General features: G+C 48.8%; 1 protein-coding gene and 1 long non-coding RNA gene across 7 annotated transcripts in view; one reads left to right on the top strand and one right to left on the bottom strand.

Annotated features, from left to right (window-relative positions):
- LOC140385208 (uncharacterized) overlaps positions 1-25266 on the top strand; it is a 348523-nt gene that overhangs the window by 142426 nt on the left and 180831 nt on the right. For 4 of the 5 annotated variants that reach the window (XR_011933315.1, XR_011933312.1, XR_011933314.1 and 1 more), the window contains one exon: positions 23966-24034. The exons of the other annotated variant lie outside the window; for it this stretch is intronic. This is a non-coding gene — a long non-coding RNA (uncharacterized lncRNA). The remainder of the gene's footprint in view (positions 1-23965; positions 24035-25266) is intronic. 5 annotated transcript variants of the gene reach the window in all.
- Positions 22635-25266, bottom strand: part of LOC140385207 (sorting nexin-31-like) — a 119894-nt gene continuing 117262 nt past the window's right edge. For both annotated transcript variants that reach the window (XM_072467109.1, XM_072467108.1), the window contains exon 14: positions 22635-23508. In XM_072467109.1, coding sequence (XP_072323210.1) covers positions 23461-23508 — 48 coding nt within the window. In that variant the 3' untranslated portion in view covers positions 22635-23460. The remainder of the gene's footprint in view (positions 23509-25266) is intronic.

The following is a 25266-nucleotide window of genomic DNA, read 5'->3' as shown; positions in this document are numbered from 1 at the left end:
ATGTTCAACAAGCTGTCATTTTTAATCAACTGAGTTGTGATAATCGCTCTCCTAATATTTTGCCAATGTTGGCCTGTTGCATAACATGATTTCACTGTAATTATAGTTTATGTTAAATCGTGTAGTTGCCTGGTTTAATGAGATCATAAGATAAAACACAAAAAAATAAACTGATTTGTTTAATGAAATTTAATGCAGAGCAGTGAAGGATACAAGGCCATTGTCCAATCTTGATTTTACTATTTACAGCACAATTAGAATCACATGATTACTACCATGTAACTAACTGTAAGCATCTATTGACCTGTAATTAACACTTTAGTAAGTTATATAATTACTCCAATTACGGTATTCTAATCGAGCGAATGGAAAATTTATTTTATTGCTAAGTGATCTGATTTTGACTCACTCCAGGCTTTTGCTTACCATTACAATTTTGAACTAGATTTTCTACTATTGCAACGTTAAAACATTTGAAATCAGGAATTTCCAGTAAGTTCTCAACATGCTGGATCATATTAGCCCGCAGGGCTCAAGTGGATGTGTGGCTATGAAATTGGGTAAGAAAGCAGGGAGCAGTGGTGAACAGTTTTTTTCAGACAGGAGAGACTGTAACCCATGAATGTTTGTGAGAACGAATGCGCTCATTGATCTGTATTGACAGCCGTGACTTGGGTGTGTAGAGTATAATTTCGAAAGTTTGCAAATTGCCCAAAACTCAGAAATGGATATGCAGTGGGGTAGTGGTATTGTCACTGGATAGTGATCTGGAGACTCAGAGTACTATCTGGGGTCCCAGGTTCAAATCCCGCCACTGCAGATGGTGAAATTTGAATTCAATAAAAATCTGGTGATGACCATGAAACCATTGTCGATTGTTGTAAAAACCCATCTGGTTCACTAAAGTCCTTTAGGGAAGGAATTCTGCCACCCTTACCTGGTCTGACCTATATGTGACTCCAGACCCACAGCAATGTGGTTGACTCTTTTTTTAATTATAAATTTAGAGTACCCAATTCTTTTTTTCCAATTAAGGGGCAATTTAGCCTGACCAATTCACCTACTCTGCATATCTTTTTGGGTTGTGGGGTGAGACCCACTCAGACAGGGGGGGAATGTGTAACCTCAACACGGACAGTGACCCGGGGCCGGGATCGAACCGAGATCCTCGGCACCGTGAGGCAGCAGTGCTAACCACTGCGCCACCGTGCTGCCCTTATGTGGTTGACTCTTAATTGCCCCTCAAGGGCAATTAGGGATGGGCAATAAATGCTGGCACAGCCTGCGATGCCCTGGTCCCATGAATGAATTTTTTAAAATGTAGTAAGCAGTGAGGAAAATAAGAACAGATCTCAGGACGACTTAGGCTGTTGAAGTGAATGGACACCTGGCAGATGGAATTTCAGACAGGAAAACGCAAAGTGATGTATTTTTTAAGGGGGGAGCAGGATGGACACAGTTTGAAGGAGGTGGAAGTACAGGGAGACCTCAAGTGTTCACATACATACAAAACTAGATGGTACAGCTGTTTAAAAGAAAGCACAAGGCACCCCTAGCTTTGTAAAGTGATGTAGAAAGTACAAAAGCAAGGAAATCACTGGATGGTCCTCAGCTGGAGTATTGTTTTCAGTTTTGTGCACCACTTTGAAGACATATGTCAAGGAATGAGATTTTCCCGGAATTCGGCAAAGGCAAAGTATTGAAGCCACTGTTTCTCCATTGTATAGCGCAGTATTTGAAAAAATAGGGGCAGACCCTACGAGGTATTGCTGGCATGGCAGCCTTTGATTTGTTCACCCTGCCAACAACTTAGTAACTCTGGCAGGGCAAAGGAGTTCACCCTGGAACTCCCCCCCCCCCCCCCCCGCCGATGCATCCTCTCGGCATTGCTCAGGCAGTGCTAGGGGACAGTGCCGAGACATAACCCTCTCCCCCCAAGTGATGCACTCATCTGAACTCCCCTGGGAGGACTGCTCACTGGATGCATGCTATAGGAAACCAGTTGGATTTCACGCTGTTCTGCCATCATGTTGACATGAATGGATTTTCCGACGGAGTTTGTAGGGGGGTAAATCATTCAGACTGCAAATTAAATTTGCGCCTCATTACTGATGGGGGGAGGGGACAATCGTGCCACTCATTTACGTTGATGCAAATGCTGTTTGGTTGTTGAGATTAAACAGAATGATACCTGGGGATCAGCAACTCCAGTTATGTGAAGAGAATGGAAATGCTTGGATTATTCTCCCCAGAGCAGAGAGCATTTAAAGGAGGTTTGATCGAGTTGCTCAAAAGTATGAGAGATTTTGAAGAGTAAGTAAGAAGAAATTGTTCCTGCTGTGCTGTAAGATTCTATGAATGATTAGATTTTACATTTATATGTACTCCATATTGGTGATTTACTTGTGGTGCCCTCTTGCTGTATTAAACTTGCCCGTTAAGGTTTGTGTGCTGATAGCTATAACAATTAGCCAGGAGCGGCACGTTGGCACAGTGGTTAGCATTGCTGCCTCACAGCGCCAGGATCCCGGGTTCAATTCTGAACCTTGTGTGACTGTCTGTGTGGAGTTTGCACTTTTCCCTGTGTCTGCGTGGGTTTCCTCCAGGTGCTCTGGTTTCCTCCCACAGTCTAAAGATGTGCAGGTTAGGTTAGGTTAGGTTAGGTTGATTGGCCTTACTGTCCAACAGTTAAGGTGGGGTTATAGGGATAGGGTGGGGGACGTGGGTCTAGGAGGGGTGGTCATTTAGAGGGTCGGTGTAGACTCAGTGGGCCAAATGGCCTCTTTCTGCACTGCAGCTATTCTATGGATTCTAAGAACTTGGGACTTTCTTGCCTTTACGACTGTTCACATTAATGAGAGGAGTGGAGCAGACATTGCACCCTTAATCTACCATCATTACGTCATGGAAATGAATCATGTGTTTGGAAATGAATCACGTGTTTGTACACTCCACTTACTCTCTTTGTTGCTCTTCCCCAGAATGTACTGATTCAGGCAGAGACAGTTTCACAGGTGCTACCTTGTCTGGGATGTCTCTCAAGTGGCCAGACTTCATGTTTGGTGCACAGCAAGTGTCAGCAGTCTAATCATGGGGCAAATAATAGCCGAGGAAAGCCTGATCTGATCTTTACTTTGTGCTCATGTACACAATTTCCAGCAGCGATCACTGGAGGAAGACTGCGAGCAGGAACCTTGGGCTCCTGGCGGATTACTTTCCTCTTATCCTGACACATGACAATTATATCATTTAAAAAAAAATTTAGAGTACCCAATTCATTTTTTTTCCAATTAAGGGACAATTTAGCATGGCCAATCCACCTACCTTGCACATCTTTGGGTTGTGGGGGCGAAACCCACGCAAACACGGGGAGAATGTGCAAACTTCACACGGACAGTGACCCAGAGCTGGGATCGAACTTGGGACCTCAGCGCCGTGAGGCAACCAGGCTAACCTGCGCCACCGTGCTGCCAATTATGTCACTTTTAACACTATAACTGATAGACATCAATTCAGACGAGACGCTGAGAAGCAGTGAACCGATGCTTTAATAAGCTAAATATGTGCTGGCCTGTAGCTCCTCCCACACTGCAGGGCTGACCCAGGTCAACAGGCTTTATACCTCCACAGCTGGGCGGAGCCACAGGCGGAGCCAACAGCAGCACCAATAATAACATTCCAACAGTACAACAGCAACAACCAATAACAGAACAGCAATAACAATAAGTATATACATCAGTGGAGATAACAATACTAATAGAACAATAGAACATAAATACAACAGCCTTACGTAGCCATACGTGGCTCACCACAATAACCAAGATCAACTAACTCAACAAAGAATAATAATAAAATGAGTGTGGGGGGGGGGGGGGTGTAGAAAGTGGGGGCAGACTACCTGCTTTTTATGATTTTAAAAATGATTTTTATGCTAGTCAAGGTGAGCAATTCTAGAACTGAAAGAACACTTGATGTGTCAACACTGGAGGTTAGTATCAAGAAATCTCACATCAGGTACGTGGTTAAACAGAGTTTAGAGTCTTCTTCAGCATCGTGCTTCTTTGCAAGAAAATTTCTCCTGCATCAATCTGACATTTCTTACAGCAGCCATCTTTGAGTGAGAATGCCAATTTGCTGTCAGATTGGCACAATTTTGTTCTGTGGGTCTTTGCCCATTAGAAGCTGGATTAAGATAATTGCCTGAACTCAATTTTAATAGGACCATTACTGCTGGCAAACTGAGAAGGCCAAATCCCATTAGTGTGGGCACAATTCCCAGAGGTGACAAGCCGATTTGCAACCTCATGTCACTTAGCCTCCCAGACGTCATCTATATGGCTCATCATCACAGTGTGCCCTGGCACTAGACATGATCTCACTAAAGGATTAATCATTTTTCTGCACTCACTGTTCATCTGTTGAGTAATAAGAAATTAACAGGGGCAGTATTAGGACTGTGCAAGTCATGCAATTGCACGGTTACCCAGGCAATCAGGGTTCCAGAGTGAATCAAATATGTACAGGTGTCCTTTCATTGAATATCAGTGTTTAGTAAAATTTAAGAGCCACAAAGCAAACCTTTGCATGATGCCCCTATAGGGCACACATTGCTTCTATTGATTAACAGAAAACTACTGAATGCATTTTGGCTTAATTATTGCTACATTTTGCCAAAGAGATTTCTTATGTACCGCCTTAATTGAATAGGTTTGAGGTACATAGGAATGGCAGAAGTCATTACAGGCCGAACAGCAGTGAACTGCTATTGTCCTGTTTACACATTAACTCCAGGCTCTCAGTTAATCCTCTAAAGCCTTTAATCCTTATTTGTAGCCCATGCATCAGATTTCCTGTGCACTGCGGTGCAATTTAACCTGGCTCTGGCTGCCATGGAAACACATGATTGTTTTGTGCATTTTCTTATCATACTTTATTCAATTAACATGAGAAATAGAGTGCAACATGCTAGGCACACTGTATTAACCAATTTTCAGCTCAATTAAAATAAAATACACTTTTAAAATGCTTGTCTTTACCCTTAATAAGCTTGACAATCGTATATATGCTTTGTAAAGAGAGTGCTAAGTGGTAGAGACACCCAGGATGCCAATGCAGAGAATGAACCACAAGCTGTTTTCTGCAACAGTGCTAAAAACCACAGTAATTCGTTAATAAAACCACACCCATTTCTGCTATCATGTACTGGGCATATTCGATCAAAAATCCACTCACAGTAGAATCGGATTTTAAAATACACAAGACATAAAAACTTGGATTTGCAGAAATGAAACAAATAAATAAACCCCACGAGACTCAAATGATTGAAGTTTGCCTTTTCAGAGGAGCATTGTCTGCCATTATCCATCTAATGATTATGTTATTCTCCATGTTGATCATGTGTTTTAAGGTGCTTCACAATTGCAAGTCTTTTCCCTTCAGCCACTTTTAAAAATTAAACATTCATGGACGGCATGGTGGCGCAGTGGTTAGTACTGCTGCCTCATCCACCTACCTTGCACATCTTTGGGTTGTGGGGGTGAAACCCACACAGACACGGGGAGAATGTGCAAACTCCACATGGACAGGGACCCAGGGGTGGGATTCGAACCCGGGTCCTCAGCGCCATAGGCAACAATGCTAACCACTCTGAGCTCATGTCCATGAATCTATTCTTACTGAATCACTGATAGCCCATCTTCCCCTGGCTCTCAGGTTAGTTAGGAGACCTCCCCGTGCTGGCGTTTCTCCTTTAAATCTGCTTTCATCAAAAAAAACCTTAATCCCTTCCGACTTTACAAACTACCACCCCATCTCCAAACTGGCTTCCTTCAAGTTTCACCATCTGAATCTGTGCCCAAATTTTCCAGAACTCTATGGGTGGGATTTAACGACTAACCCTGCTGCGTGTTTTTCAGCGGGGTTTCCCGTTGACTGCACCCCTCGTTACCAGGAAACCCATATGTGGATGTGGGACCGGAATATCCCACCTGCATGAACAGCCGGTTAACTGTTTGAATTCCTCCAATCATGGTTTCACCTCTGCCACATAACAAAATGGCTCTCGGTCACAAATGATCATAGAATTTACAGTGCAGATGGAGACCATTCGGCCCATCGAGTCTACACCGGCCCTTGGAAAGAGCACCCTATTGAAGCCCACATCGCCACCCTATCCCCGTAACCCAGTAACCCCACTTAACCTTTTTGGACATTAAGGGCAATTTTGCATGGCCAATCCACCTAACCCGCACATCTTTGGACTGTGGGAGGAAACCGGAGCACCCGGAGGAAACCCACGCAGACACGGGGAGAACGTGCAGACTCCGCACAGACAGTGGCCCAAGTTGGGAATTGAACCTGGGACCCTGGAGCTGTGAAGCAACTGTGCTAACCACTGTGATACCGTGCTGCCCATAAATGATATTATATTTGACTGTGACAGAGAAACTTTCCTTCCTCAACCTTTTAAATCTGTCTGCAGCCTTTGAGACAGTTGATGGCACTATTCTCCTCCAGTGCCTCTCCACTGTCATCCAGTTGGGTGGGACTGCACATGCTGGTTCCAGTCTTATCTATCAAACTGCAGCCAGAGAATCCCTTGCAGTGACTTCTCCTCCCACTCCTGCATCACCATCTCTGGTGTATCCTAAGGGTCTCGCCTCGACTCCCTCCTGTTGCTTCCTTGCATGCTGCTCCTCGGCAACCAAATTGGAAAACACAGCGCAAGTTTTCACATATCTTTTGATGACACCCAGCTCTACCTCACTATTCCCAACCCCTCTACTGTCTTCAGAATTGTCAGACTGCTAGTCTGGCATCCAGTACTGGATGATCAGTATTCCTTCTAAGTATTGGGAAGACTGAAGCCACTGTCTTGGTTTCCATCTCAAACTCTGTTTCTGAGATAGCAACTCCATTACTCACCCTGGCAACCATCTGAGGGTGAACAAGACTGTTTGCAATCTCAGTGTCACATTTGACCTTGAGGTGAGCTTTCAAACACATTTCCAATCCATTAGTAAAACTACACATTTCCACCACAGTAACATTAGTGGACTTTGTCCTTCTCCCATCACACCTTAATTACCTCTCGGCTTGATCATTCCAATGCACCTTCGAGTGACATCCCATATGCTCCCCTCAGAAAAGCTCAGGCCATCCAAAATTCTGCAGTCTGTGTCAAGACCCATTCATCCATCACCCCGCTACTACACTGATTCCCTGTTAAGCCATTGTAAAATTCTCATCCTCATTTTCAAATACTCCCATTGTCTTGTCTCCCCCTGCCCTTTCTCTAATTTCCTCCCTATCCCAAACCTCCGTGATATCTGTGCTCCTGGAATTCTGGCCAGTTGGGCATCCCTGATTTTACTGGCTGGGCCTTCAACTGCCATGTCCCTAGCTCATCATTTCTCTCCCTCAACTTCTCTTTCTTCCATTAAGACTCTGCTTAAAACCGATCTCTATGACCTAGCTTTGGCACCTTCCTTAAAACCGCCATTGCAATGTTTTTTTAGTTTTTTAAAAATTAGATTTTATTTTTGTAAGGGACAATTTAGCATGGCCAATCTAAACTGCCACATCTTTGAACCGCAGGAGGAAACCCACGCAGACATGGGGAGTACGTGCAAACTCCAGACAGATCTTCCATCCCCCCATCCTCGGTTCAAGACCAGTCCTCAGTCCCATTTCTCACTTCTGCTCCGGTCCTTCTGCCTTCACAAATGCCTCCACTGCTTCCACCATCTCAAAATAAAAGTCTTTGGCGTTATAGGTCACCCTCAACTTAGCTGGGTAGAGGGCAGCACGGTGACGCAGTGGTTAGCAATGCTGCCTCACGGTGCCAGGTTCGATCCCGGCTCTGGGTCACTGTCCGTGTGAAGTTTGCACATTCACCCAGTGTTTGCGTGGGTTTTGCCCCCACAACCCAAAGATGAGCAGAGTAGGTGGATTGAACACGCTAAATTGCCCCTTAATTGGAAAAAATGAATTGGGTACTCTAAATTTATTTTAAAATAAACTTAGCTGGGTGCACTACGCTGAGCCGCACACCACTGTTGTACAGTGCCATCGTCACTCGGCCGAAGGCTGCCCTCCTCCTTGCCAACTCCACGGTTAAGTCCTGGTAAATAAGTATACCAGCTCCAGCCCACTGCACCTCCCGCTGCTGCTTTGCCCAACTCAGGACCTTCTCCTTCACGTGGTACCTGTGGAAACAAATAATCTCTACTCTTGGTGGCTCATTCGCTTTTGGTTTTGGCCTCAACGACCGATGAGCCCAATCCAGTTTGTACCGGGAGGGAACTTCCCCCTTCCCCAACAGCTCCACCAACATCTTGGCAAAGTACTCAGTGGTACCTGGGCCCTCCATCCCTTCGGGCGGGCCCACGATCCTCAGATTTTGCCACCTAGATCCGTTTTCCAGGTCCTCCACCTTTGCTCGCAGACCTTTGTTGGCCTCCACCACCCTCTGCAGCTCCTCACCCAGAGGTGAGCTGATCACTGTGTTGCGACAAGGCCTTCAATTTCTCACCCTGTTCTCGCACCTCAGCCGATGTCTTTGACACCGCCGCCTTCAACGGGGCCATTGCCTCCTCCACCAGCACCTTCAGTGCCGCCATCATCGCCTTCCTCATCGCCTCCATGTACTTTGCAAACTGTTTCTCGAATTCCTAAGCCATCACCTCGGTCATCTTTTCTGCTGTGAGCAGTGCGGCCCCACCCAGCGACCTAGCCTCCACCATCTTTCCAGCTGCCGAGCCGACCCTTTCACTTGACGACGAATCTTCATTCGTCCCCCCTTCTTCAGGATGGCTTTATTTTGTTTTTTAGACATCCCCCTCCTTCCTTATGTCTCCCTGCACTTATTTGTTGAAAAATTGCCCCTGGGACCGGGCATTAAATTCTAAAAAAAAAATCAAGCTTGAGCAGGAGCCACCCAACGTGCGACTTCCTCCTACATGCTGCCACCGGAAGTCACCGCAGAACCATCATTACCAGCATTTTAAATGGCATGTCCCAATCATTTTAAGCTGAATCTGACATTATCAATAAGAAATTGAAAAATAAATCCATACCAGACCATTCACATAAAAGTGGCAAAATGTGACACCTTCTTTCCAACACTGCAGCTCCTCCTGGCAACAACGTAATCTGCAACTCTAAAAAGACATACATATAGGGCTGGATTCTTCCGTCCCGCCCACTGCAAGAACGCCATAGGCGAGATGCGTCAATGAAAATATCCATTGATCCTGGGCAGGATTCTCCGGTCGCCGGCCGGATTCGGCTGGAGAATCTCGCCCATAAAAGGTTAATTTCTGGTGAATCAAATGGATTTTGAGGGCCAACTGCCCTGGAGTTGCTGGCACGCAGCTATTGTTAACATCGAGCAACTGACTTGGTCATTGCAATTGCCTCCAAATGTAAACAAACTCAGACTGCCATATATGTTTTTCTTTAGCATGTGGATGATTGTTAACATATCGTAAATCTTTACTTTTGACTTGAAATATTTGCCTTCTAAAGAAAGTACAGAGTGCTTGAATGTTATTGCAGCCCAATATCAGTCCTGTTACAGTAAATTATCCAAATATAAATATTGATACTCGCACGCAATCCTGAGGAAGAATACTAAAATCACACAAGCACTTCACGACTGAGTGCCACCGGAGCTTTAACTTAGGGAAAAGGTACTACAAAATCTAGCGCAAACAATATTCTATTTGCAAAATCCCAATTCTTATTGGATATTCATATTATTATAGGAAATGGAAGCAATACCATTCACTAAAGCACCCGTCAACCCACCTCAATCTCCTACAACAAGTAAGGCTTCTAATCAACAATCTCATTGACAGAGTGTGGTAGTCTGTGTAGAGGTATTACAGTACCTGGTAATGCTGGAACACCATTGGTAGATATTGTATGTTTCCTATTGGTCAAGCTGTATGGTAGCTCCGTCTTGCAAGGCGGGGTATAAGAGCCCGTGCCGCCCCAGCAGCCTTCTTTCTGTACCTGAGCTGCTGGGGGAAACATCTAGCTTATTAAAGCCTTCAGTTGGACTACAACGTCGCTTTAGTACAGTAACTTCATTTGAAGCCTACTTGTGATAATAAGCGATTTTCATTTCATTTAATTTCATTTCATTGATCGTGCATCAATTTAATAAGCTAGATTTAAAAGGATGGAACTCCGAATCAAGCCGGAGTGTCTGTAACTCAGCCCCCACGCAGCGAACTCAGCGGCAACCTTCAAGCACTGGCTGGCGTGTTTTAAAGGATATCTCAGAACGGCTGAAAACACACCCACGGGAGAACAGAAACTGCAAGTCCTGCACTCGAGGGTGAGCCAGAAATTTACACCCTCATCGAGGACACGGACGACTTTGATGCAGCCATGGAGCTGCTAAAAGGACATTATATTCGCCTGGTAAACCAGGTCTACGCCCGACATCTGCTAGCAACGAGGCAACAAATCCCTGGGGAATCACTAGAAGAATTCTACCGTGCGCTCCTGGTGTTGGGTAGAAACTGCAGCTGCCCGCAAGTTTCGGCGAGTGACCACGCAGAACTTTTGATCTGGGACGCTTTCGTGGCAGGTATGCTGTCCACCCAAATCCGCCAGCGATTGCTGGAAAAACACACCCTAGGCCTCAAGGAGGAATGGGCCCTTGCAGGCTCCCTGGATGTGGCCTCCCGAAACGCCCGCGCTTACGTTCCTGACCACGCGGCAGCCCCCTGGGCAGTGTGGAACCCCTCCGCAGCCGACCCCGAGACATCTCCCATCCCCCCGCAAGCTTGTGCTGCAAGGCGGCAAGCGGGGGGCCCCACTGCTACTTTTGCGTGCAGGCCAAGCACCCCCGGCAGCGCTGCCCGGCCCGCGCACCCACCTGCAAGGGATGCGATAAAAAGGGCCACTTCGTGGTGGTATGCCAGGCCCATGCGGTCGCCGTGGTCTCCGGTGGCGAATGCGGACCGCCACCACAACCCTCTCCACGGTCTGCGAGCGGCCAGCGGGCTCCGTCATCTTCCTCCTCCAGGGCCACCTGCAGGCCCCGGGCGCCGCCATCTTGTTCCACGGACGCCACGTGCGTTGGATGGGCGCCGCCATTTTGGATGAACTCCCAGGGCCCCAGCTCAGCTGACCGCACACCGCCCAAAGAGACACTCAACTGCTGTGATTAGCCTCGGTGACCCTGGACCAGTCCCGGCCCCGAACACTCTCAACTGCTACAACAACAGTACGAATCAACGGGCACGAGACGTCCTGATTAATCGACTCTGGAAGCACGGAGAGCTTCATACATCCTGACACGGTAAGACGCTGTTCCCTCCTCGTCCACCCCGTTAATCAAAAAATCTCCCTGGCCTCCGGTTCCCACTCAGTAGAGATAAAAGGGTTTTGTGCAGCAAACCTCACGGTCCAGGGAAGGGAGTTTAGAAATTACCGGCTCTACGTCCTTCCCCACCTCTGCGCGGCCACACTCCGAGGATTAGACTTCCAGTGCAATCTCCAAAGTCTAACTTTCAAATTCGGCGGCCCTATACCCCCTCTCACTGTCTGCAGCCTCGCGACCCTCAAGGTCGATCCGCCTTCCCTGTTTGCGAACCTCACCCCGGATTGCAAACCCGTCGCCACCAGGCGCAGACGGTACAGTGCCCAGGATCAGATCTTTATTAGGTCATAGGTCCAAAGGCAACTGAGCGAAGGAGTCATTAAAGCCAGCAACAGTCCCTGGAGAGCTCCGGTAGTGGTGGTAAAGACCAGGGAGAAGCATAGGATAGTCATCGACTACAGTCAGACCATCAACAGGTTTACGCAGCTGAAGGCGTACCCTCTTCCCCCGCATATCCGACCTGGTAAACAGGATCACGCATTACAAGGTCTTCTCCACGGTGGATCTTAAGTCTGCCTACCACCAGCTCCCCATCCGCACTACTGACCACAAGTACACGGCCTTCGAGGCAGATGGGTGGCTCTACCACTTCTTAAGGGTTCCCTTCGGTGTCACTAACGGGGTCTCGGTCTTCCAGCGCGAGATGGACCGACTAGTTGACCGGTACGGTTTACGGGCAACGTTCCCGTATCTCGATAATGTCACCACCTGCGGCCACGACCAGCAGGACCACGACACCAACCTTCGAAAATTCCTCCAGACCGCAAAGATCCTTAACCTTACGTATAACAAGGATAAATGCGTGTTTAGCACCGACCGCCTAGCCATCCTCGGCTACGTAGTGCGAAATGGAGTTATAGGCCCCGACCCTGAACGCATGTGCCCCCTTCTGGAGTTCCCCCTCCCTCACTGGTCCAAAGCCCTGATGCCTAGGTTTTTTTTCTTACTACGCCCAGTGGGTCCCCAACTATGTGGACAAGGCCTGCCCCCTGATCCAATCCACAATTTTTCCCCTGTCGATAGAGGCCCGCCAGGCCTTCAGCCGCATCAAAGCAGACATTGCAAAGGCCACGATGCACGCCATCGATGAGTCCCTCCCCTTCCAGGTCGAGAGCGACGTGTCTGACGTAGCTCTGACGGCCACCCTCAACCAAGCGGGCAGACCCGTGGCCTTCTTCTCACGTACCCTCCATGCTTCCGAAATCCGCCACTCCTCAGTCGAAAAGGAGACCCAGACCACAGTAGAAGCTGTGCAACATTGGAGGCATTACCTGGCCGGCAGGAGATTCACTCTCCTCACTGACCAACGGTTGGTTGCTTTCATGTTCGATAATGCACAGCGGGGCAAGATAAAAAAACGATAAGATCTTGCGGTGGAGGATCGAACTCTCCATCTATAACTACGAGATCTTGTATCATCCCGGGAAGCTAAATGGGTCTCCAGATGCCCTGTCCCGCGGCACATGTGCCAACGCACAAGTGGACCGCCTCCGAGCCCTCCACGAGGACCTCTGCCAATGGGGGTCACTCGCTTCTTCCACTTTATCAAGACCCGTAACCTGCCCTACTCCATCGGAGGAGGTCAGGACAGCCACCAGGAATTGCCAAATCTGCGCGGAGTGCAAACCGCACTTCTACAGGCCAGAGAAAGCGCACCTGATAAAGGCTTCCCGTCCCTTTGAACGCCTCAGTATGGACTTCAAAGGCCCCCTCCCCTCCACCGACCGCAACACGTACTTCCTGAACGTGATTGACGAGTACCCCCGGTTCCCATTCGCCATCCCCTGCCCCGACATGACCGCAACCACCGTCATCAAGGCCCTCCAAAGCATCTTTACGCTGTTTGGTTTCCCCGCTTACAAACATAGTGATGGGGGACCTCCTTTATGAGCGATGAACTGCGTCAATTCCTGCTCAGCAAGGGCATCGCCTCAAGCAGGATGACCAGTTACAACCCCCAGGGTAACGGACAGGTAGAGAGGGAGAACGGAACGGTCTGGAAGACCATCCTACTGGCCCTACGGTCCAGGAATCTCCCAGTCTCCCACTGGCAGGAAATCTTCCCGGATGCCCTCCACTCCATCCGGTCACTGCTTTGTACCATGACCAACCAAACACCTCACGAACGTCTCTTTGTCTTCCCCAGGAAGTCCTCCTCTGGGATCTCGCTCCCGACCTGACTGGCAGCTCCCGGACCCAGCCTGCTCCGAAAACACGTGCGGGCGCACAAGTCGGACCCGTTGGTCGAGAGGGTCCATCTTCTCCACGCTAACCCCCAGTACGCCTACACCCCAGCCACCAGTCCCACCTTCCCTCCCACTGGTGCACCTTACAGCCGCCCCCTTCCCAGGAGGATCGGTCCTTCCGCCAGCCCCGTCTAGGCCCCCACCACCCACCGACGCACCCCGCAGATGCTTCCTTCCCAGGTCAACCGTTTTCCCCACCAGCGCCATCTAGGGGTGTCGAAGCTGCCACAGAGATTGAGGCCAGGCTCCCGGAGCCACAGATGCCACCGGCGTCACCACCAGAGCTCCGACGATCGCAGAGGACGACCAGGGCCCCCGATTGACTGATTGCTTCATTTTAAAGTGTATATAGTTAATTGTGAATCTGTAAATAGTACGACAATAAGACAAAAACACTGTACGGAGGTATTACGGTACCTCCATAACTATAATTTCCACCACGTTACCATGTTGTAATATCAAGCCACCACCCCCGCCGGACTCTTTTTTTTAACAGGGGGTGAATATGGTAGTCTGTGTAGAGGTATTATGGTACTTGGTAATGCTGGAACACCATTGGTAGATACTGTACGTTTCCTATTGGTCAAGCTGTATGGTAGCTCCGCCCTGCAAGGCAGAGTATAAGAACCTGTGCCGCCCCAGCAGCCTTCTTTCTGTACCTGAGCTGCCGGGGGAAACATCTAGCTTATTAAAGTCTTCAGTTGTACTACAACCTCGCTTTCGTGGTCATTGATCGTGCATCACAGAGCAATTGCACTATACGGCCTTTCCCCTACTTGCCTTCTTGCTGCACCATGATTCATGTACAATTATATATCTTTGGCCACACTTCAGAAATAATTTTTTTTTAAAAAATAATTTTTATTAAGGTTTTCAAAAAATATCAATAACAAAATGAAAAAGGAACCCAACAGGGTTAAGTACAAAACACAGTCTAGAAAAGCAACCCTCCATACACCCTCCCCCCTGTACATAAATAATACATTAACATCAACACCCCGAGTTAACACAACAGGTATATACACCCCCTCAGACCCTCCAGTGTAAATAACAAAAACAAAAATAAAGTAAACCCCCCTCCCCCCCCCCCCCGAGTTGCTGTTGCCATTGACCAATGTCTACCGTTCTGCCAGGAAGTCTCAGAACGGTTGCCACCGCCTAAAGAACACTTGTACCAACCCTCTCAAGGCGAATTTCACCCTCTCCAACTTAATAAACACCGCCACATCGTTGATCCAGGATTCCACGCTTGGGGGCCTCGCATCCTTCCACTGAAGAAGAATCCTTCGCCGGGCTACCAGGGACGCAAAGGCCAGAATACCGGCCTCTTTCGCCTCCTGCACTCCCGGCTCCTCTGCGACCCCAAATATTGCGAGCCGCCAGCCCGGTTTGACCCTGGATCCTACCACCCTCGACACCGTCCTCGCGACGCCCTTCCAAAATTCCTCCAGCGCTGGGTACGCCCAGAACATATGGGTGTGATTTTCTGGGCTCCCCGAGCACCTAACACACCTGTCCTCACCCCCAAAAAACCGGCTCATCCTTGTCCCGGTCATGTGTGCCCTGTGCAGCACCTTAAAATGTATGAGGCTAAGCCTCCCGCACGATGAGGAAGAGTTCACCTTCCCTAGGGCATCTGCCCACGTCCCTTCCTCAATCTCCTCTTCCAACTCCTCCTCCCACTTACCTTTCACCTCCACCACAGAGGCCTCCTCCTCCTCCTGAATCACCTGGTAAGTTTCCGAGATCTCCCCCCCCACTCGAGAGCAACCTGTCCTGTACTGTGTGTGGCAGCAGCCGTGGGAATTCCACCACCTGCCGCCTGGCAAACACCCTTACCTGTAAGTACCTGAAGGTGTTCCCTGGGGGGAGCCCGTACTTCTCCTCCAGCTCACCCAGGCTCGCGAACTTCCCGTCCACAAACAGCGCCCCCAACCTTCGTATCCCTGCCCTGTCCCACCCCGAAAACCCTCCATCTGTCTCCCTGGGACGAACTGGTGGTTCCCCCGTATTGGGGTCCACACCGAGGCCCCAACTTCCCCCCTGTGCCACCTCCACTGCCCCCAGATTTTGAGGGCAGCCACACCACCGGGCACGTGGTATACCTCCTTGGAGGGAACGGCAGCGGCGCCATTGCCAGCGCCCCCAGACTCGTACCCACACAAGACGCCATCTCCAGCCTCTTCCATGCAGCCCCCTCCCCCTCCATCACCCACTTGCGCACCATCGTCGCATTGGCGGCCCAGTAGTACCCACAGAGGTTGGGCAGCGCCAGTCCCCCCCGATCTCTACTCCGCTCCAGGAACACCCTTCTCACCCTCGGAGTCCCTCGCGCCCACACAAACCCCATTATACTACTGTTGACCCGCCTAAAGAAGGCCTTCGGGATAAACACGGGGTGGCACTGGAACAGGAACAAAAACCTTGGGAGCACCGTCATTTTGACTGACTGCACCCTACCCGCCAAGGACAGCGGCAACGCGTCCCACCTCTTGAAATCCTCCTCCATTTGCTCCACCAGCCGTGTGGAATTAAGCCTATGCAGGGCCCCCCAGCTCCTGGCCACCTGGACCCCCAAATACCTGAAGCTCCTCTCTGCCCTTTTTAGTGGGAGCTCGTCAATCCCCCTCTCCTGGTCCCCTGGATGAACCACGAACAGCTCGCTCTTCCCCATGTTGAGCTTGTACCCCGACAAATCCCCGAATTCCCTAAGGATCCTCATTACCTCCGGCATTCCCCCCACCAGGTCCGCCACATACAGCAGCAAATCGTCTGCATAGAGCGACACCCTATGCTCCTCCCCACCCCGCACCAACCCCCTCCAGTTCCTCGACTCCCTCAGTGTCATAGCCAGGGGTTCAATCGCCAGTGCGAAGAGCAGGGGGGACAGGGGACAACCCCTGCCTCGTCCCTCGGTGCAACTGAAAGTATTCGGACCTCCTCCTGTTTGTGGCCACACTTGCCATCGGGACCTCATACAACAGCCTAACCCACCTGACAAACCCCTCCCCAAACCCAAACCTCTTCAGCACCTCCCACAGGTACCCCCACTCTACCCTATCAAAGGCTTTCTCAGCGTCCATCGCCACCACTATCTCCGCCTCCCCCTCCCTCACCGGCTTCGTGATAACGGTCAAAAGCCTCCGCACATTCACGTTCAACTGCCTCCCCTTCACGAACCCCGTCTCGTCTTCGTAGATGATCTGCGGCACACAATCGTCAAGGCTAAGACCTTCGCCAGCACCTTGGCATCTACATTTAGCAACGAAATCGGTCTGTAAGACCCACACTGCAGGGGATCCTTGTCCCGCTTCAGGATCAAGGAGATCAGTGCCCGGGACATCGTCGGGGGCAACGCCCCCCCTCCCATGCCTCATTGAAGGTCCTAACTAGCAACGGGCCCAACAGGTCCATATATATTTTGTAGAATTTGACCGGGAAACCGTCCAGCCTCGGTGCCTTCCCCGCCTGCATGCTTCCTATCCCTTTGGTTAGCTCCTCCAGCCCAATCGGGGCCCCCAATCCCGCCACCAGTCCCTCCTCCACCTTCGGAAACCTCAATTGATCCGGGAAGCGGCCCATCCCTCCCTCCTCCCGTGGTGGCTTGGACTGGTACAATTCCTCATAAAAGTCCCTGAAGACCCCATTGATGCCAACCCCACTCCGCACCACACTCCCTCCCCTGTCCTTAACTCCCCCGATCTCCCTAGCTGCGTCCCGCTTCCGAAGCTGATGTGCCAGCATCCGGCTTGCCTTTTCCCCATACTCATAAATCTCCCCCTGGGCCTTCCTCCACTGCACCTCCGCCTTCTTGGTGGTCACCAGGTCGAATTCGGCCTGGAGGCTGCGCCTCTTCCTCAACAGTCCTTCCTCGGGCACCTCCGCATACCTCCTGTCTACCCTCACCATCTCCCCCACCAGCCTCTCCCTCTCCCCCCGCTCCCTCCTCCCCTTGTGGGCCTTAATGGAGATCAGCTCTCCCCTAACCATCGCCTTCAGCGGCTCCCATACCATCCCCACTTGGACATCCCCGTTATCGTTGGCCTCCAGGTACCTCTCTATACTTCCTCGGACCCGCTCGCTCACCTCCTCGTCCGCCAACAGCCCCACCTTCAAGCGCCACAACGGGCGCAGGTCCCTCTCCTCCCCCATCTCCAAGTCCACCCAATGCGGGGCATGACCCGAAATGGCTATCGCCGAATACTCGGTATCCTCTACTCTCGCTATCAGCGCCCTGCTCAAAATAAAAAAGTCGATTCGGGAATAAGCTTATGGCCATGTGAGAAGAATGAAAATTCCCGAGCCCCCGGCTTTGCAAATCTCCAAGGGTCCACCCCTCCCATCTGGTCCATAAACCCCCTCAGCACTCTAGCCGCCGCCGGCTTCCTACCTGTCCTAGACCTGGAGCGATCCAGTGCCGGATCCAGCACCGTGTTAAAGTCTCCCCCCATTATCAGGCCCCCCACTTCAAAGTCTGGGATCCGACCCAACATGCGCCGCATAAAACCCGCATCGTCCCAATTCGGGGCATACACATTGACCAGTACCACCCTCTCTCCCTGCAGCTTACCACTTACCATTACGTACCTACCGCCATTGTCTGCCACAATGCTCGACGCCTCGAATGACACCTTCTTTCCCACCAAGATCGCCACCCCTCGATTTCTGGCAACATGCCAAACTTCACCCGCTTCCTGTGCAGCGCCGCCTTCGCTCGATTGTACCCGGCCCTCCTCTTCGCCACCTCCACACTCCAGTCCTGGTATATTCGAACCTCCGCGTTCTCCCACCTGTTGCTCCTCTCCTTCTTGGCCCACCTGAGCACAACACACTCCCGATCAGCGAACCGATGAAACCGCACCAGCACCGCCCGCGGAGGCTCGTTAGCCTTGGGCCTCCTCGCCAGCACTCAATGGGCCCCTTCCAGCTCCAGAGGCCCCTGGAAGGACCCCGCTCCCATCAGCGAGTTCAACATGGTGACCACATAGGCCCCCACATCCGGCCCCTCCAGCCCCTCCGGGAGGCCCAGTATCCGCAGATTCTTGCCTCGACCGATTCTCCATCTCCTCAAACCGCTCCTGCCATTTCTTGTGGAACGCCTCGTGCGCCTCCACCTTTACCGCCAGGCCTAAGATCTCGTCCTCGTTGTCGGAGATCCTTTGTCGGGCCTCGCAGATCGCCACCCCCTGGGCCGTCTGTGTCTCCAGCAGCTTATCAATAGAAGCCTTCATCGGCTCAAGCAGGTCCGCTTTAATCTCTCTGAAGCAGCGCTGGATAACCTCCTGTTGCTCCTGCGCCCACTACATCCACGTTGCCTGGTCTCCGCCTGCCACCATTTTGTTCTTCTTCCCTCGCACCTTCTTCGGGTCAACCACCACCTTTTTAGTCGCCCTGCTCCTGGTAAAAGCCATATGCTATCGGGGAATTGTTGTAATCTCCTTCCCACACCGGGAAACGTCGAAAAAGTGCCGTTGGGGGCCCTGAAAAGAGCCCAAAAGTCTGTTTTTGCGGGAGCCGCCGAATGTGCGACTTAGCTCTGCATAGCCGCACCCGGAAGTCCACTTTAGAAATAATTAACTGGCTCCAAGAAGGTCTTTTGAAACATCCTGAATTTGTGAAAAGTACACATTTGCTCTGTCTTCATACATACAAACAAAAATGGATAGACCTGGAGTTCAGAGAGGAGACAAATTGCTCCAAATGTACATCTATCTTGGGTCAGCGAATGGGGGAGGGTGAGAAGGCAGTTTATCTTTTCATAGAATTTACAGTGCAGAAGGAGGCCATTCGGCCCATCGAGTCTGCACCGGCTCTTGGAAAGAGCATCCTACCCAAGGTCAACACCTCCACCCTATCGCCATAACCCAGTAACCCCACCCAACACTAAGGGCAATTTTGGACACTAAGGACAATTTATCATGGCCAATCCACCTATCCTGCACATCTTTGGACTGTGGTAGGAAACCGGAGCACCCGGAGGAAACCCACGCACACACTAGGAGGATGTGCAGACTCTGCACAGACAGTGACCCAAGCCGGAATCGAACCTGGGACCCTGGAGCTGTGAAGCAATTGTGCTATCCACAATGCTACCGTGCTGCCCCTTTTGTTCCAGGCAAGGGAGGAGAGCTAAACACGAACCCCCAATTCCCTGTCCTTCTTTCAGTAATCAGTGTGATTTATTTTTGAAAAGGTAGATGTGTGTTTCTAAATCCGCATGTGCTCAATTTACAAAGTTCCAGCAGCAGACTTAAGTTTAAACAAAGAGGATTATTTATTCACACACTCACCCTGAAAGATCTAAGTGCTACATCAGTCATACACAACACACTCAAGAAAGATGTGATTAAAGAAGATAGCACACTTCTACAAATATTAAACAGAAAGAATAGATAACAGTTCATGTGTCTTTGAGAGTCCCGTGAAGGAGGAAATGTTTTCCCCACTCTTGAATTGTAGTTCAGGAGAGGGTCAGGTGTTGGATATCAGAATTATTTCGATGAGAACAATGTTCAGAAGATCGTGAAGTCAGGCACTCATGGCTGTTGTGTCAAGAGATCCAATTCCTTTTTTTTAAAATTTAGAGTACCCAATTATTATTATTTTCCAATTAAGGGGCAATTTAGCATGGCAATCCACCTAACCTGCACATCTTTGGGTTATGGGGGTGAACCCCAAGCAGACATGGGGAGAATGCACAAACTCCACACGGACAGTGACCCAGGACCGGGATTCGAACCTGGGACCTCAGCACTGCAGTCCCAGTGCTAACCACTGCGCCACATGCCGCCTCTAGGGATCCAATTCCTTGACAGATGAGCTTGGAGCTTTGGAATCAGGCTGGTGGAGTTTTTTCAAAGAAAGGCCTCTTGGTTTTTAAAAAAGCAAAAGATGATAGTTTTTCTCTGCAGCTGTTTTTTCAGCTTTATTCTGCAGTCTACATCCAGTTTCTCCTGAGGGTTTTCAGTATCAGAGACCAGTTTCAGTCCCGTGTTCAATGACCATTATTATACAATAGAGGATAGATCATGAGCTTTCATACTTAACTTGTAGTTAACTGGTCTCTTCAGCTTTCCTTTGTTACATTGCAAATCTGGAGAGAAGAGTTCAGGAGTCCATTGATCCTGCGTTTTGGAGTAAACTTGAAACAATGGCAAGTATGCATTCCACAGTGGAATACTGTCAGGCATGTCCATTCAAAGGAGACTCCCCGACCCTGCATGATTCAATTCAGAATCTTCTGGAAGCTTGACAGCCTGGGTTGAAGTTGCAACCTGCACCCCCCGCCCCCCCCCCCCAACCAGCCATTAATCAGCGTCCATTTTTATATAAATAAAGGCCGTCCCTGAAGTTGCCAACCAAGCACAGTCCATGTTTAAAGTTATGGACATTACATGCCTTTTACTGGACATGACATTTAGGATTATTCTTTTTAAAAGGGCTGATTCACTGTGTTGCTGGGGGGAAAGAATTGTGCTACAGAATCTCCCTCCTGGAGCAGAACTGAATAAATTTACAATTCCAGATCAATATTGCCTGCATACCTGTGGACAGTCAGCTATTTCTGACCTATCAGAGCTGGGTTGGTGAAGGCAGAGTGTGCCAGATTTCATGGGCTGGATTCTCCCAAAAGGGGGCTATGTCCCACAATCCGGCGTAAAAATACAGGAGTTGCCTCAAAAAAAGAAAATCAGTCAATTCACTTAACTTCAGGGAGCTAGCAGGGACCCGGAGTAATTCACGCAGCTTTAGCTGTGGATACAGCTCCCGCACCTCCGCCGAGCGCCATGGCGGACACTCGGACCGTGGAGGCAGCTCTGAAATGTAGGCCCTGCCGGTCGGCCGCATACGCTTGCATTGGACCATCCACCCATAAGGCCCCCCAGTGCCCGATTCCCCCCCCCCACCAGGGCAGCCGCAGACTGAGTCAGCAGCCGCCATGCGTGGTTCCCGAATGGCAATAGGTGGTTAGAACCACACCGTCGGGAACTCGGCCGGCTGGGAGTGGAGAAACGCTGGGCAGGCCTCTGGCAATGGCCCCCCCGCCAGGCGGAGTAAATTGCGGAATCGCCGATTCTCGGGTCCCAGAGAATCGCCAGAGCGGCACCGGGCCCGATTTCAACGCAAAAGTTCATTCTCCACCCCCGCGCCAAATGCGATTTTGGCGCGGAGCTGTGGAGAATCCAGCCCCATATCTAAGCTGTGCTGAGTTAGCTGTTCTCGGCTGCCATGGAAGTAGAGGCTCTTCAGTCGGTCTGTACATTCCTGAAATGAAGGGAGAGGGAGGCAGAAGGCATGCAAGGAGGGGGGAAAATTAGCCATTGTTTCCCACTTGTGTTTGCTATCCTGACTGTCAGGACATTTTTGGATGTGTAGGCTAGGTGGATTGCCCATGGTAAATTGTCCCTCAGTGTCCAAAGATGTACAGGTTAGGTGGATTAGCCACGATCAATCTGCGGGTTTATGGGGTAGGGCAAATGAGTGGGCCGAGGTAGAGTGCTCCTTTAGAGGGTCAGTGCAGACTCAATGGGTCGAATGGCCACCTTCTGCACTGTAGGGAGTCTATTGATCTTACACAAGGATAGGATCAGGCACAATTATGATACGCCATAGTGGGACAGGCTCCTAATACTCATTGTAAAGATTGAATAATGAACGTGGTACTTTTGGTGAGAAAATTGCTAAGATTAAAGCCAAATATTTGGGACAGTATCGGTCAAACAATTGGGAAATAGCTAAATAATTGGAAGAAAACCAATGAATGTTTGGGGGAGACTTGGAACAGTTTAAAATATAAATTTGACTACAGAACTAGAGTCACAATGATTAGCACTGTGAGGAAAGAAATAAAAGGTAGAAACTCTGGCTTTGGGAAGAAGAGAGAATGCAGGGAGAATGGGGATGGTGGTGAGACAACAGAAAGTCCTGTGGAAAATTGCATGGCCCATGACATATCTGACACGAAGGAATAATGCACAAATTTCCTTTCAATAACACAAAAGTTTATTAATGTTTAACATGTAACACTGTGCATTACCTAGTGATATGCTTTGTGGCGTAGCTTTTTAATACAAAAGATTAAAAAAACTCCCAAAGTGAACAATGTGAGCTTTTACATACAAGCAGTCAGATCTTATGCCAAATGAGTCAATTTGATAAGGCAATAGATCAAAAAATGTACAAACCCGTGTCACTAACAGTGAAAGCAGCTTAACCATGGTTCTCCTCCATCAAATTCATACCTTGAAACGTTCTGTCCATTTTCAATTTGGGACCTAAAGGTTAATGTGTAACTGAAACTTGAATATCATATACATGTTACTTGACTTCCTGGTAATATCTTCCACGTTAATCCATCAATGAGCATGAAGGCAGTCAGACTCTAGATAGAGCTAATTAAAACTCCACAGTCAAGGTTGCTGAAAGGAATTGGTGACTCTTAAACTTCAACAGCAGAGTAAAAACCTAAACCCACTGCATCTCTGTAATCCATTGGGATTGCATCTACTTTGCAGAAAAAGCCATTGCGTTGAAGTCCTCAATGCACACATCAAAAGCAAAGTAGCTCAGACCTAACCTGACCTGATTTATATGTCTTAAGTAATCAATTCTCTAATGGAGGAACAAAACTCCAAAAACATCCTTTGTTATTAAATAAAGAGGGTAGACAATGTATAATTTTCACTTCCCAAGTATAGTCAACCCAGTCCGATTATTGTGCAAACAAATGTGTTAAAGTTGTATTTAAAAGGCTTTGACTGACTGTGGTCACAATTCCTCATCGGTGATTTATTCAAAAATGCTCGCTCCATATTTTCAATCCGTAATTAACATTTTCTGTAGCACAACTCCAGAATGCTTACTCTAGAAGGAGGAACAGGATTATGTGAAATTAAAATGGGTCATTTCTTTTATTACAGAAAAAAACAATTCCACTAAATAAATATTGTGAATTTTTACAAAATACAAAACTCTCAACATGGAATGAAAACAGCATTTCCATAAGATCTTTTATTCAAAGATTGTACACTACCACTGGGATTCATACGGTCTGGTGCAGTGGTTAGCACTGCTGCCTCACGGCGCTGAGGACCCAGGTTCGATCCCGGACCCGGGTCACTGTTCGTGTGGAGTTTGCACATTCTCCCCATATTTGCGTGGGTCTCACCCCCACAACCCAAAGACGTGCAGGATAGGTGGATTGACCATACTAAATTGCCCCTTAATTGGGAAAATAAAATTAGTACACTAAATTAAACAAAAAGGATTCATATTGTCTGTGCCCCTTTAGTTTTTGAAAATATGATTTTTTGACTTTCAGCTGAATGGAAAGTTTGCAATTTGAACCGAGACAGAGCAAACTGCTTACAAATCAAGGCCACATTCCAAGGTGAGTAACAGACAAATTATCTTCAAGGGAGTGTGAAGAGAGAGACATTTCCTATAATCCATATGCCCACTGAAACTTGTAACTGTCTAAGGAAGAGACATTAAAATGCAAAGTACTGGATTTTAGAACAATGGTTACCACAGATAGACACACCAAAAACATCTAGGAACTACACAATGGGTGAAGTACTTCAAGGCAAAGCTGACTAACCACTAGGGAGAAATTGCAAGTGACACAGGCAGTATCAAGAAAGTCTTCATCATAGGAAACAGGCTGAATCAAGGAATTCCTACAGTGCATCAGGAGACCATTCGGCCCATTGCGTTATCACCAATCCCCTGCACGAACATCCTACCTGGGCCCATTTCCCCCACCTACCCCGTCACCCCATCTAACCTACACATCTTTGGACGCTAAGGGGCAATTTTTAGCATGGCCAATCCACCCAACCTGCGCATCTTTGGACTGTGGGAGGAAACTGGAGCACCCGGAGGAAACCCACAGAGGAGGGAGAAAGTGCAAACTCCACACAAGCAGTTACTCAAGGGCGCAATTTAACCCAGATCCCTGTGTTGTGAGGCAGCAGTGCTAACCACCGTGCCGCCCCTGAAGGCTGCTCACTCTCCCTCTTTTTCTATTGGAATAAAATTGACACCCGTTCGAGAAGTCAACTTTATCAGAAGCCTCTCAGTGAACAGAGATTTTGTAAGAAATGCAAAATCTTCTACATCTGACCGCATGCAAGAAACCAACTTGCCTAAATCTGTCACAGCATTTAAAATCTATGCTTCAAGGACAAAGGACACTTGACCATATATTCTTTCACTTGATCTAATTCCATTTATCTTTGGTGTTCCTATCTCAGCGTGTATCTGAATGACTGCATGAGGACCAAATGCTTAACATTGTATTTTATTATTTTTCTTGGGTTTAGTGGTTAATAATTTGCTCTTTCTTTGACTCAAGAAAGCCTTGTTTAATTGGCTCATTATTGCTCACAGCTTAAGTATATTCTGATTTGAAAAGGCATATACTGATGGAAAAGAAACTTAAACCTTTGTTGTGACCATCTGTGGAAGTTGAATAAAAGGGAACCAATTTACTCCTCCTTCCCTGGTCATAACAATGTTTATTCTGTGACATTAGACTTAGAACACGGTGTCTAGAGCCCCGTGAGGAAGACAAAGCACACACTTACATCGGTTTTCAATGGCTTGTTTTTCCTGGTTGCT

Source organism: Scyliorhinus torazame, chromosome 11, assembly GCF_047496885.1.
Source record: "Scyliorhinus torazame isolate Kashiwa2021f chromosome 11, sScyTor2.1, whole genome shotgun sequence".
Classification (NCBI taxonomy): domain Eukaryota; kingdom Metazoa; phylum Chordata; class Chondrichthyes; order Carcharhiniformes; family Scyliorhinidae; genus Scyliorhinus; species Scyliorhinus torazame.
Note: the sequence above shows the minus strand (reverse complement) of the source record. Positions and strands in the feature narration are given on the sequence as shown.